Source organism: Sciurus vulgaris (genome assembly GCF_902686455.1).
Source record: "Sciurus vulgaris genome assembly, chromosome: 6".
NCBI classification, from domain to species: domain Eukaryota; kingdom Metazoa; phylum Chordata; class Mammalia; order Rodentia; family Sciuridae; genus Sciurus; species Sciurus vulgaris.
Genome location: NC_136466.1, coordinates 153,698,301 through 153,712,651, shown reverse-complemented (window position 1 = coordinate 153,712,651; position 14,351 = coordinate 153,698,301). Strand labels below are relative to the sequence as shown.

The 14,351-nt window shown below is 35.2% G+C and overlaps 1 protein-coding gene across 1 annotated transcript in view; it reads right to left on the bottom strand.

The window, feature by feature from the left end:
- The window catches only part of CDH12 (cadherin 12), a 993,970-nt gene that overhangs the window by 44,736 nt on the left and 934,883 nt on the right, over positions 1–14,351 (bottom strand). The window contains exon 9 of the mRNA XM_079145106.1: positions 11,706–11,959. Coding sequence (XP_079001232.1) covers positions 11,706–11,959 — 254 coding nt within the window. The remainder of the gene's footprint in view (positions 1–11,705; positions 11,960–14,351) is intronic.

Below are 14,351 nucleotides of genomic sequence, written 5' to 3'. Positions count from 1 at the left end.
AAAATATGTTGCTTAGACTTAGAATCATGCATATCAGCTCACACATGTGTTTCCCCTTCCTTCCTCTTTCCATGTAACTATTTTTATTAATTCTCAGAGAAAATATCCTTCCTTGCCCACAAACTTATGCTTAGTTCTGGCATCAAGTTATGATATATATTATCTTTAACTTTAAAATACATGAACTACAAAGCTCCCACACAAATCTCTCAAGTTCAAACCATGAGCACAAATTCCCAGGCTTAATATCATACAATGGTTCTTGTGTTTGGCTCTCATTCACCTTTTTCTGGCACCCAGTTTTTAGATCTGTCCTCTTGTGAGATTTGACACCCTTTTTTTCTGGAATACTCTCCTATGAGGAAACTTTCTGACTTCTGAAATATGCTGAGACTTATTTGGACTTTTTGTCTTGTTTTGTTTTTGCAGTTTTATAATTCAAATGATGTGGACATTTTTACTCAGATAAATATCTTCAGCATTTTCTCGTACCTGACCAAGTCTAAGACATTAGGTCCAGTGCTAGTTATTAGTATTTTCCTGATGCCGTGCCTTCACGTGACTGACTGAACCCTGTGCCAGATGAAAGAATAAGTGTTGGATAAGAGCTATCATTTTCTATTGTGATATTTTGCCCAATATAACAATTGGGAGACCCTTAGAAGAAAAGAACTGCAATGATCTAACCGAAAAGGAAACCCCACACCTATAATTTTTGGACATTTCCAGAAAGACAGGGCATAGTTTTCAAATATAGAAGGGTTTTTCAGGAGATACACTTTCCTAGAGTCAACCATCACATGCTTTGAGTTTCCAAGAGTCTACTTAAAATCTAAGGACAGACTTATATTTAATTGCAACTAATCACAACAGTGTAACATGAACTTAAAACTTGGCCAAACACACCTGTTCCAATGAACAAAAGACATAAGTACAAACTATGTACCATCTTCTACTTGCTCAGTGATAGAAAAGATTTAAATGAAAAACTAGATATTTATGATATGTGAAACAGTTCATATAATTATGCAATGACTATTACTAAGAAAACTGGTTTAACAATTGAATAGAAATTAAAAAAAAAATCTAGAACATTAACCTGACCTGTGAAGGCTACTTGATAGAATACAGTTTTATTACTTCTCTGTAAATGAGTTTTTAGAAATGCCTCAAAAACTTTTATTCTCTTCATTAGGTAAGCATCCCCCTTAAAATTGTTTCTTTTAATTTACCTAAATAACTTCCTCAGAGTTAATGGAAAAACTAACTTTGACCCTGTCCCAAATCTCAAAATCATTTTGTAAAAAGTACTTGATGGTGTAGAATTACTCTTAAAGTATTATACCTTATTATTAGGCAATAAAAATGTAGTAATAATGATTCAGGTCAATGTAGGAAATACTTTTTTGTTCAGGTAATAATAATGTATCAAAATCTCTTCATTCTTATCTCCTCTAAGTTGCTTATATATTTTTAGTTTTTATTTTTGTTTTTGTCTTTGGGCAGCTAATGAAATGAAAGAAGAGTCAGTTCAATCTATTTGCAGAAACAGTTTACTGACAACTTAAGCCATATACAACACTTAGAGTGTAATTGCTTCCTTAACAATAGCAATTAAACTTTTCTCTTAGGGATCTCAATGTTTATCTGAACCTTTGTTAACTTGTGTTTGCTGATTTCTTATTAGTTTCTTTTATTTCTTTTTCTTATTTTCCTCCCCATTCTTAATATTACCTTAGTAGATTTAAAGTTGTATCTCACTTTGGATAGTTGTACTGATTACTTTAAATGTTTAATGATAAACTAAACACATTATAAAGACAAAATGATCAAATAGAGACATCACTCTTGCTGGGCCCTGTGGCACACATCGTAATCCCAGTGATAAGGGGAGGTGAAGGCAGGAGGATTATAAGTTTCAGGACAGCCCAGGCAATTTATTGAAACCCTGTATCAAAATGAAATAAAAAGAACTATGGACGGACCTCAGTGTTAAAACCCCCCTGGGTTCAAAGAGAGTAGTAGAGAGTAACACGCACACGCGCGCACATACACACACACACAGTTTCAATCCTTTATATTTCCCCTTTGCATGAATAATATGCTTAAAATAGGTATCTAAAGAGGCATAAATATACAATGAGTGTTATTAAAATTTTAATTATTATGTATTAATTTTCCTTCAAGTTACTCCTACTTTCCTCGTTTTTATATTTTTTACCCCACACTTAAGATTGAACCCAGGGGTGCTTTACCATTGAACATCCTGAGTCTTTTTAATTTGAGACAGGGACTCACTAAATTGTCCAGGATGACCTCAATATTGCCATTCTCCTGCCTCTGACCCTTGAGTAACTGGGATTATAGATGTGCACCAAGGTGACAGGCCTCTCTTTCTGTTTTTAACTAAAGCAGTCACAGGTGCTTTACCTGTGTATCCTTTTACACATCTGCATGTCAACGTCCAGACTCCCCTGTACTCTGCCATTCTCTTGGTCTATGTGGACCATGTATTTTGTTTTTAGATACTCTCAGAAGAAAAAAAAAAGAAAAATGTTTCTTTGAAAAAGCCATCATCTGTCTCCAAAACTTTATATGTGGCCTTTTCATTCTGTAGAGAACTTGAAGCAGCTTGCTATAATAGGAAAAAATGAGGTTTACACCAATATGCAGCTTGGGTTCTCAAATTGATTTCTTGAACATGAAACACAGATTCTCACTTTTGTTATATATTTAAAAATACAGATACTAATATTTGATAATATAAGTAAAGAATGTGCTTAATAAATGTAAGCATCTCATCCCTAAAAGTATTTCTAAATCTGGACCGTCTGAATCCTTCATTTGGCCAGGGTGTCAATTCTTTTCAGAATTTTTTCTGAATTCACTGTAATACGTAAATGCACATTTTGCCTTTGCTCATGTTGTTCCCATGAAACATCCTCAAGTCCTTCTGGGTGACATCCATCACATCTTTCCTAATAATCCTCCTGTGTTATTTCTTTTGTATAACCAACCTATTTGAATTGATGTTAACAGTGGTTTCTCATAAATGTAAAAAGGGAAGCAAGGGTGTTTGGTTTGTTGAGTACATAAGAAGTTTCTTTTATTTGTAAGAGTTCATCACTGAGTTCACTGTTGCATGCGTAGTCCTTGTACTTATATGGGTACACCGTACTATTTTATAAGAACATCCACTACTTTTATTAACAACATCCAGGCCAGAGCTTAGACAGGATATTTCTTAATTTAGATCAATGAGTACTAAACATATTTATTCTGAAGTAATTTTCAGATAGTTTCAGCATAACTGCTCCTTTGAAGTATCATATGTTTCTTCAGGTCTTCACTGATTTTATCTGCTTCCTCTAGAAGCCATGGCAAAATGGTGTGAATAAGTTTTCCATTTTATCTAGAGCTGTTTACCATTTGCTTCTTAAATACATATATTTGAAAAAAATCTTTTATTTTTTCTTCTTAGTAAGCTTGATTTCCTACAACTAGGTATGTGTACTCTAGTTAATTTACATCCTAAAATTATTCACATTCTTCTAACTTGTTGAGTGGTCTAAGACAGTTTAAATTTAATGGATTCTTTCCTTTAGTTTTCTAATGATCGCTGATTGTTACAATATTTTTCAATGTTTGTTGTGCATTGAAAAAAAATAATTTTTAAAGGTAAAACACATACATGCACAAATTCAAGTAAGTGTGACATAAGAACTATTCTCCAAAAGCAATTAAAGAAATTATAGAGAGAATGTAGGCAGGCCTGATGACCCACACCTGTAATCTCAGCAGCTCAAGAGGCTGAGGCAGGAAGATGGTGAGTTCAAAGCCAGCCTCAGCAGAAGTGAAGCTCTAAGCAACTCAGTGAGACCCTGTCTCAAAATATAATACAAAACAAGGCTGGGGATATGGCTCAGTGGTCAAGTGTCCCTGAGTTCAATCTCCCTTATATCCCTGCCCCCTCCAAAAAAAAAAAAAAAAAAAAGAGAGCGAGAGAGAGAGAGAGAGAGAGAGATTGAGAGTTGAAAAGGTTTTGAAGTGTGTGCTCCCTCAGCACTTGAAGATAAAGGGAGTAATCTGCACCTCTAACAAAAGGAAAACAGCAAGTAAAGTCCAGGATGCATCCCATGTTCACTGCGGGGCAGTCTGGCACTGAGTCATCGAATGAATGCATTACTAGAATAATATAAAATTTCTTTGTAAATAAAAGCAAATTCATTTGCTGTCTAGTTACAGGGCTCAAAAATGAGACCTTGGGAATTTGGCTGTACTTCCCAAATCTTTTCCCATCCTTCCTAAAGATATGATTTGATCTTCTAGGCACTTGGTTTCTCCCTTTGTAAACTAATATCAACTGTGGTATTGTGTGTGACGTGAGAAATGTGAACGTCCAGGGAGTGGCACAAATTAAGTATGATGATATCATTGTGTGCTGATAGTCACTTGCTACCAATATAAATAAATCCTTAATTGGATATAAGTCTTGAGGGAATGCTGTATTTTTTCCCAGTGCAAACAAAATAATCAATGAATGCTTGTAAGGTTGCTGTTTTCCTTTAATACTGTTAACTGTAAATAGGTTATATCAGGGAGATTCAGATGGACCAATAATGTGATAAGAGCATGTCTACAACATGTATAAGTAATTGTCTCACAGGGGCTTGTTCCTGCTGAGTTTGTGAGCAATGGCTACCCAAGGAGATTAGGGGAAGTTAGAGATATGAAAATCAAATCACTGATAAGCTTTACAACTTATTTGAAAAATTATGATGTGATTTAGCAAAACTTTTCTTTGTTCACAAAATTCCATTCTCTCTCACTAAAATAGTATACTTAACTTCTTTTCCTTCAGTGGTAGACTTCTGCTTTTGCAAGTACCAAAATGATAAGCATATGTCATTGCCAGTTCCAAATTACTGGTGGAATATTTAAGAGGCAGAACCTAGTGGAAGAAAGTCATCTCCATCACTGGGGGCATGTCCATGACAGGGATATGGAGACAAGGACACTTTTACTTTTTGACCACCCTGAGGCAGACAGACTTCCTATGCCCCACAGTTCCACAGTTTAAGGTACTGAGATGTCACAGCCCAAAAGAAACTTAGCCAAGATACTGTGAATTGAAAACAAGTCAAAATAAGCCCTCTTCATTTAAGTTTATTTTCCTCAGGAGTTTTATCACAGTGATGAAGAGCTAACTAACATAGTTCTATTTAACGATAATCCTAAAAATGTGCATGTGAAAACCTACTTGAGTCAGTACTCTATGGAACAATAGCTTTTAAGTGCTATTTGTATAGTTGTTTAATATTTTAGTTTTCTTGATATAAAAAATGTATCCTAAAATGTAATTCAGTTTTATTAATAAAATGTAATATGCATATTTATGTATACATATGCAAAGGCACTCTTCCAAACCTATTAAAAGTAGAGTTGTGTGTGTGTGTGTGTGTGTGTGTGTGTGTGCGTGTGTGTGTAGGTCAGTATATATACATATACATACCTATGTATATGTGTATATATTTGTGTATTAGTCTTTTTTATTAAGAGCTTACACACCTGAGTGTTTTGATATTATGTTTATGGGACTTATGCTGGATTATCATAATCAAAGCAAAATGGTGTCCAGTCAATCTCTTCTCAGTAAAATTTCTTTCCTCCCCCACCCTTTTTTTCCCCTTTGTGTAAAATAATTCTCTGTTCTTAGTTTCTATAAATGCAGTTAATGGAAGCTAAATGCCATCAGCGCATTTGCAAGTAGACTTCATGGAAAAACCAATTTCAGAAAAGTAATTCTCTGGAGGGTCCTAAATCCTAAGGATGGCATAGTCCTGACAAAGTTGAATAAGGCAAACTCCCCAGGGATTAACACATTTAGCTGTTACTGCAGTTCCTAAATTCCATGTCCCCTTTCAGTGCTTACTTTGCCTCAAGTTCCTTTGAGGTATTTCAAATTCTGTCTGCTTTTCCCCTGGTCCACTTATTTGTACACAATATCTTTATGTTTTTAATTTAACATTTTTGGAATTGTTTCTGCTCATTTGATTCTGCATGCTTTCGAGTGATGTAGGAATTTATAATACACCTTATAGCCATACTTAATTTTAACAATAGTAAATAACCAGTGGTTAGCTGTACCTAGAATTAATGAAAAAATAAATCCATGAAGGATAGTTAGTGACATAGAAACCCACACTATTTTTATATTATTGCAAACCTAAAAAATACTCTCTTTTCTAGAGTCCAGTTTTCATTTGTTTTATGAACCTAGTGAGCTTTTCTTATATTACATTTTATCACTTAGTAGAAAGGAATTATTTTTATATTTATGGCCACTTTTTGTTTTAAAAGACTGATGATTCAGACAGGTGTTTGAAAGAAAAATAGTACCCATAAGACTTTATAAAATATTTATTAAGATAAAATTGTTAATCCTTTTTTAGAACTGCAGCCTTATCTCTTTTCTTTGTACTTATAATATGAATTTTAATATAATAAATACATATTCTTAGAATCATCAAAAGTGTGTATGCACTACAAGTACTGATTATATATAAAGCTACAGTATCATGATCTATGCAAAAATAAATGCAGTTTTTCTTGGAAGAAAGTCCTATCAGTTAATTACTAATAATCCTGAGCAAACATTTTGGTACAAGTCTAAGACTAGAAACACTGAATTTCTGATAGTTTTCCACATATTATTCTTCATTCATAAACAAAATATTTAAGCATGTTGATTTTTGTTTCATAAAGAAAGCAGTTACAAGTGAATATTTTACTATTTAGTCATAGTTATAATATAGAAATCAAGTCATTCATTTAACAAATATTTATTGACCTACCACTATATGCTAGGTAATTGTATTAGTCAGTTCTGTATTGCTGTGATCAAAATATCTGTCAAGAATAACTTAGAGTAGGAAAAATTTATTTTGGTTCATGGTTTCAAAAGTTCAGTCCAGTTAGTGTTAGGGTTAGAGTTAGGGTTAGGGAGGGGGGCAAGAATGGAGGAAGGAAGGACTGTATAGAGGGAAAAGAGGGGTGGGAGGGGTGGGGGGAAGGGAAAAAGTAACAGAATGAATCAAACAACATTGCCCTATGTAAATTTATGATTACACAAATGGTACGCCTTTACTCCATGTACAAACAGAGAAACAGCATGTATCCCATTTGTTTACAATAAAAAAAAAAAAAAAAGAAAAAAAATTCAGTCCATGATTGGCCAACTCCATTGCTCTGAACTTTTGATGTAGCCGAGGAAAGTCACACAGCTTATGGCAGTCAGGAAAGAGGGGCGGGAAGAGACAGAAGGAGGAAAGGCCTTGAAATAAATATGTTATATTATAATGTTATATAATACAAGAACCAGGCTCCCAATGACCCACTTCCTTCTGTGATGCCTCACTTACCTACAGTCATCATCCAGTAGTCCATTCAAGTTATTATTCAGTCAACTAGATGAATTCATCAGTTAGGTTATAGTCCCAATCACTGCCTATAATCCCCACCTTTGAACATGGCTGCTTTGGGATCATGAGTTTTTGGGGGGACATTTCTAGATCCAAATCATAACATTAATGTTTGATGTATGTGGGATTCATCAAGCGCGATATAGAAGAGAGGGGCTCGGTGGTCTTAGCTGCTATGAAGGCTGGAACAGAAGAATTGTGAATTTAGGTCAAGCTTGGGCAACATAGTGGAACACTGGCTCCAAAAACAAACAAATAATAAATAAATAAACAGGAAGTGTACAGCAGTATCTGACCTTGTGAAGTTTATATCCTGAAGGAAAAGTAACAAATGTACATACAACTCTTAGAATGTGGCAGACTAATCTATAAATATAGCCTTCCTTTCTTTCTCACACCAAGATCATGACTTTAACAATTTACCTGAGTTTGAAACTGTGTCCCTTTACCTAAAGATGTGTTCTGCTTATACACTTCAAATTGTTTTCTGTGTGTGGAAGGGTTCTGAAGTATTTCATGAGAAGGACATTTTTGTTAATATTTTTGTATTATTGCATTTATTTGGGCCTGCAAAACAGAAAATTCACCAACTAAAATACTGAGTGTGACCTCTACCTAGGGAGTTCAATTTGTACCCCAATTCTCTTTTACTAAACTGTAGGGAGTTTTAATCAGAGTTTATCTTTTCATTATTTTTGTTATACTTTCTGTATTTTTTCAACAACTTTATACATTTATGAAAAAAACTATAATTCTGTTCACAAGGCATCACCTACTCTCTCTCTCTCTCTCTTTAGGTTAACTGGAACTAAATCATGTTGCAATGTTGGCACACAGAAAAACAGCCTGAGTTCCATGTTCCATGAATAAACTGGCCAGCATTTGACCTGAAACATAGGGAGTGCTCATTACTGGTACTTCCTTTTTTGTGAGATAGAAGTGCTTCTTTAAAAGTTCTGTCCTTATCACAGATGTACTAGAGGAAAGAAAGCATCTGTTATGATATCAGTGTCCACATGTTGAGGTTTTAACCTGCAAGGTGATAGGATTACTGTTTGGGGTTTTTTGGAGCAATTAGGTTCTGAGGTGGAACCCTCAATGAGGGGATTAGGGGCTTTAGAGAGTTATCTTTTACTTTCTGCCTTGTATGGATACAAAAAGAGAGTCATTTACTAAATAAAATCAGACTCTCACATGACACTGAACCTGCAGTTGCCTTGATTTTGAACTTTAAACTCTCCAGAATTGAGAGATAGCTATGTCCATTGCTCAGACCATTCATGCTGAGCGACTCTGTTACAGGAGCCAGAAGTAGTCAAACAGAATTGTGACTAAGCAGTAGTTTGCTGCAGCAAACCTCTAAAAAGACCAGTGTGGCTTTGGAAATGAGTTATGGGCCTAGCCTGGATGACCTTTGTATTTCTATAAATAATGGACATTCAGAGTGATCATGGATAGAGCATAGAAAGAAAAAAGAAATATAAAGGAAGTTTCTCTCTTCTTGGAGTAAAGCTATAAAATTATAAACGGAGTGTTGGTAGAACATAGATGGTAAAACCATTCTGATGAAGTTTCAGAGAGAAATGAAGAACATCTTATTAGGAAGTGTAGGAAAGGCAATATTTACTATGAAAGATCAAAGAACCTGGGTGAAGAGTGTCCATATTCTAGCATTTTGTGGAACATAGAACTTTCAATGGATGAAACTCCATATTTAGCTGAGATTTGTACAGAGAGTGCTGGAGAAATAATGTGGTTCCTTCTGATTACTTATAGCAAAATATTAGAGGAGCGAAATTAATTGAAGATGGAATTGTTAAGCCAGTGGGAATCATAATCTTAAAACTTGAAAATAGTTCATCTATACTATAAAACACAAGAAAGTGTGTTGAGAGGAGCACATGGGGGTTGACACAGGGATTGTTTGATAAGGGGATTCTTGTAGGTGTGAACTGCAGATTCTATTCACCATGACAACCAAAGTCTATGACCACAGCAGCAGTAGCACCGCCAACTGGGACTGAAGAAAACAGAGAAGTAAGAATGAAAGAAGACTGCCAGCCTCCTGAGGCCCTAGAGGAACATATCTCAGAAGCTTTCAGCTGAGAACATGTGTTTTCCTTCAGATCAGATGAAGGACCCCAACATGATTCAAACTCCCTTGGGCTAGGGCCATGGCCCTTCCCAGTGACTTCATAGTGCAGGGTCAATGCCTACAGAACCAGGGGCTGGGAATGCCCAGTGGAGGGCTGCAGGGGCACCTTCCTACATGGTTAGGGCCAACACAGAGAGCCACAGCATTTACAGAGCCCTGCCCACTAGTAGGGGTGATGTCAGCACCCCACTGAGTGCAGAAACCTGGACCTGAGTCTTAGTGGGCTTGGAGGGCAGAGGAGAATTATTCTTAATACTTAAGGCTGAAGGGAGTCTGACTTGCTACCTTTCATGTTCATGTGGGACCTGTCAATCCTTTAGCCTTGCCTATTCTCCACTTTGGAATGCCAATGTCTGACCTATGTCCCAGCATTGTGTTTTGGAAACACACAACTTATTTGGTTTCACTGATTCACAGCTGAAGGAAATTTTGCCTCAGGAGAATCTTACCTCAAGTCTCACCCATATTTGGTTTAGATGCTATTTAGGCGAAACTTTGAACTTTATACTGAAGAGTTGATGTTGGGATAATTTGAGACTTTTGGAGTTCTGGGGATAGAATGAACATATTTTAAAGATGAGGACAAGAATATTGGTAGGCCAGAATGGAATGTTAAGTACAGAGTGCTTGTGAACCTCTCATCACAAAATCTGAACCTCTAATATGATGGTATTAAGAGATGAGTCTTTAGATGATAATTAAGCTGTGGGAGTGGAGCCCACATGTCCTTAAAGAACAGACCCTAGAGAACTTTCTTTCTCTTTCTGACTTGTGACCACAATCTGCTAAATAAAAAGTTGGACATCACCAGGTATCAGACCTGCTGGCATCTGGATTTTGGACTTTCCAACCTCCGGAACTCTGGGAAATAAATATTTATTGTTTAAGTAACCCAATCTGTGGTAGTCTAATATAAGAGCCTGAACTGACTGAGCAACTCAGGAGATGCACTCAGATGAATACAATCAGAAAAACATACACACCACTTCCTTAGATTATGCTATCTGGAGGGATTGTGCTGTCTACCACTGAATATATGATATGTTAAGTATATATATACTTAACACATAAAATCTTGATAGATCTTTATTCCTCTCTATATTAATAGAGTATTTTTTTTTTATTTAAAAGACTACATGATGTTTCCTTAATTTGGTTCAGAATAGCTTTCATTGCTTCATGGATGGAAGATTGAAGATAAATCTCATGTTCTCTCCTTATTGGTTTTCCAAGAGTTGAAGGCATGTGTCCATAAGAAAACAACAGAATGTGGAAGGAAGTCTCAAAACTATTGAAGGATCAATGTAAAGGAAAGGGAATTTTTAACATCCCTCAGCATTGCTATTGTAAGTTATGGCTTTATGGAAAAGAGAGAGAGAAGGGCGGGGGCAGAGAGGGGGGGGGGAGAGAGAGAGAGAGAGAGAGAGAGAGAGAGAGAGAGAGAGAGAGAGAGAGAGAGAGAAAGAGAGAGAGAGAGAGAGAAGAGGTATCAGTGAGGAGGTGTCAGCAGGGAATCGCTCCTTGCAAAGTCTGGGATCTGGGAAATTCCTTAATTCATGTTTACCCTTGGACTGACCTGATGTGCTTCCATTGGCCCCATCTCACATTTAGAATGAGAAATTAATACAATAAGGAAAAAAAAAATCACTTTCAAATTGCAAATGGCAAAAACATCTTTTTGTGAACACTAACTCTGGATAAGAAGACAAAGATCTTAAAATAATCATAAAATGGCTGTTACATTCTAGGCATTGTCAAAGTATCTTAAATCAACTAATGTGGAGAATGTTTTTGAGCTTGATTGATTAAATCTTTAATAGGTTAAAAATTGAGATTTGTTAGTTTGTGTGACTTGTCCAATAGTTTACCACCGGTAAATGCTCTTCTAAGGACTGATGCCCGAGTTTGCTCAGACCCTATGGCATTTCCTCTGTTCATAGAGCCATTACAATTTCTAGCATCATTTTCTATAAATAAATCATTATGCACTTTTGGTCAGACAATTGCTGTGTGTTTGCTTTTGCTTTGATTCTATGACACAACAAAAAGAAAGCATTCCTTTTTCTCACCTAACGGCACTACTGCCCACATCCAGATCTTGTGCTGTGACGGCACCAATGATGGTCCCGACTGGGGTGTCTTCATAAACCTCCATGGTGTAGAGTGGCTTGCTAAACACGGGTGGCTCATCTACATCCAGCACACTGATTTTCACTGTAGCAGTGTCTTTGAAAGGGCCAGCGGAGTGAAACCGGTGGTCAAGGTGAAGGTTGGATGCCTCTACTTTGAAAGTATATGCCTTCTTTGTTTCAAAATCTAAAGGCTGCAGTTAGGACAAATCAAAAAGGAAGTGTTACATTGGTATAGAATGTGGCATGAATTGTGAACATTGCTTCAGAACAATGCAAGTTAGTATCAATTACACTGGTTTTGAAATGTCTCACTTTCATAATTAGTGGGTAAGTAAAGCACAAGGTCAAACATTCTAGGTAACTTTGTAAAGTAAATCTGTTGCCTGTATTAAATGTACTTAACATACTTGGGAGCATGCATACGGGACAGGGTTTACTCATTTTATCAAAGAAACATGAAAACAGTTTAGGAGCATGCTTCTCAGATCTTATCCAATGCTGACATCTAGTGGACATAAGCAATGATAAAGAAATTGAACAAAAATCGAATTATACATATCAAGATTTTTAGATTCCATTTGCAAATTTGGCATAACAAAATATGTATTTAAGCCCATTTTTCTCAATCTGACATTAGTACAATTTTCTGTTAAATAATTTTGAATTTCTAGGTCTTTTTATTAGAAAACATCTATATTGGGATTCAGAATCACATAGAATGATAATTATGAAGAGTGTTGGCTTTTGTATTCCCAGCACTGCATATAAATACTGGGTACTGCCATGCATTGTCAATAAATATTACCAACAATTATGGCTTTAAACATATATGATCAAATTAAATAAGGCATTGGCATATAAAATACAAGTCATCTTCCATATCTTCAATGATGTTCAATTTTAACCTGCTACTACTTACCTTCACCTTCACTGTAAATATTAGTTTTATTATCAAAGTAACTGAAAATGCTATATTCAAGAAATATGGTGCTATTCTAGTGCTTTGTTAAGTGATAAAGCTTAAGGCCAATGACTCTGACTTCTAATCTCCAAGGAAAAACTAAGACAATACAAATTTAAGATTAACAGTAAATATGGAGACTTGTAAAGTTTGCTTTCTAAAGCAGTTCCCTGTAGTATGACCACAATGATTTGCTAATTGCCTTGTCAGCATCTGTTCCTTTATCTTTATTAAGTACATTAGAGGAAACTCAAGGAGGTTTATTTTTCCCTTTTAAAGATATGAGTGTTATTTGTTTCCTCTGAGAAAATGAAAAGAAAATAATCACTTACATCCTTAAATATTCTCACAATTCAATGGAATCTCCTATGGCAATAACAGTAATAAGTCTTGTATATGGCATCAAGTCTCTTCGCAGTATTTTTAATACATGAGAACCTACATTTATTTCCCCTTTAATTACTCCCTTTATTTTATCAAGTTCATTACCTTCTTATTCATATTTGTATCTGTTCTGTGCAAATGATTGATTTGACTTTATCATAATTTATTCTTATCTGTTAAAATATAACATTGATATCCCCCCGTTTTCATTATTTTCCTGTTAGAAATTTTTATTTCTCTTAATACAAATAGAAATAAAGTTGATAATATGATCACTTGTCCCGTGAATAGAAATTTAATATCTAAGAATGCAGGTATAAGGGGATAATCCCAAGATGATATTTTGACCCACCTAAAGTTTGACTCTCATGCTTTGAGAAAGGAATCAGATTCAAGAAAATACAGTTAATTTCCAGAAAAAAGATGGTAAAACATTATTCAAGTCAAAAAGAAGAAATCAGTAGATGTAGTGAGAATGGATAGCTTGGAATAAACCAAGATGAGATAGGACACACATTTTAAATATTGATGGACCATAATGTTGAATGCAAGTTATGCTTGTTATGTGAGTTTCTGAGTAGGGAATTAATAATAATTTAAATTCTTATGAAGAGTAACTTTAGTTTGGAAAAAGGAAGAGACAAAAAACAAATTGAAACTTTCAGCACTGAATTAATTAAATTATAAAAAGTGCTGGCAAAGCAAGGGATATCCCCCAGAAGAACAGAAAGTTATGAAGATAAGTAAGATTTTTTTTCTTCTTTCAACATTAAATGACTTATAGAATAGGGGCATCTTGTCTGATGCAAGAGTTTGAAGAAGCAATAAATTTCACTTAAAATACCTTAGGAGATGCCTGAAAAAGAAAAGTATGTAAGATAAAAAGGTACACTAGCTAATTCAAATTAAAAAACATATTTTTTGCTTATAAATAATAAGTGCTCTATAAATGTTAAACAATATAATATTTCTATGAAAGTGAACCCTAACTTCTATCTTGATGCATGTAGATTTTATCAGCTTAGGAATCCTTCTTCCCAAAGCAAACTGAGTTGTTCCAGCTCAGACTTATTCTTTTGGGTCCCAAATCTACTGCTATCATAGAATGTAGGCATTGGTTCCAATTATTTGACATCTCTCTCTTTAGTGTCCCCCTAGATGTTGAAATGCCTCTGACTATCTGTACAAGTGTGCACATTTGCATATATAATTTTATTTTCCCTCTTGATTATACATTA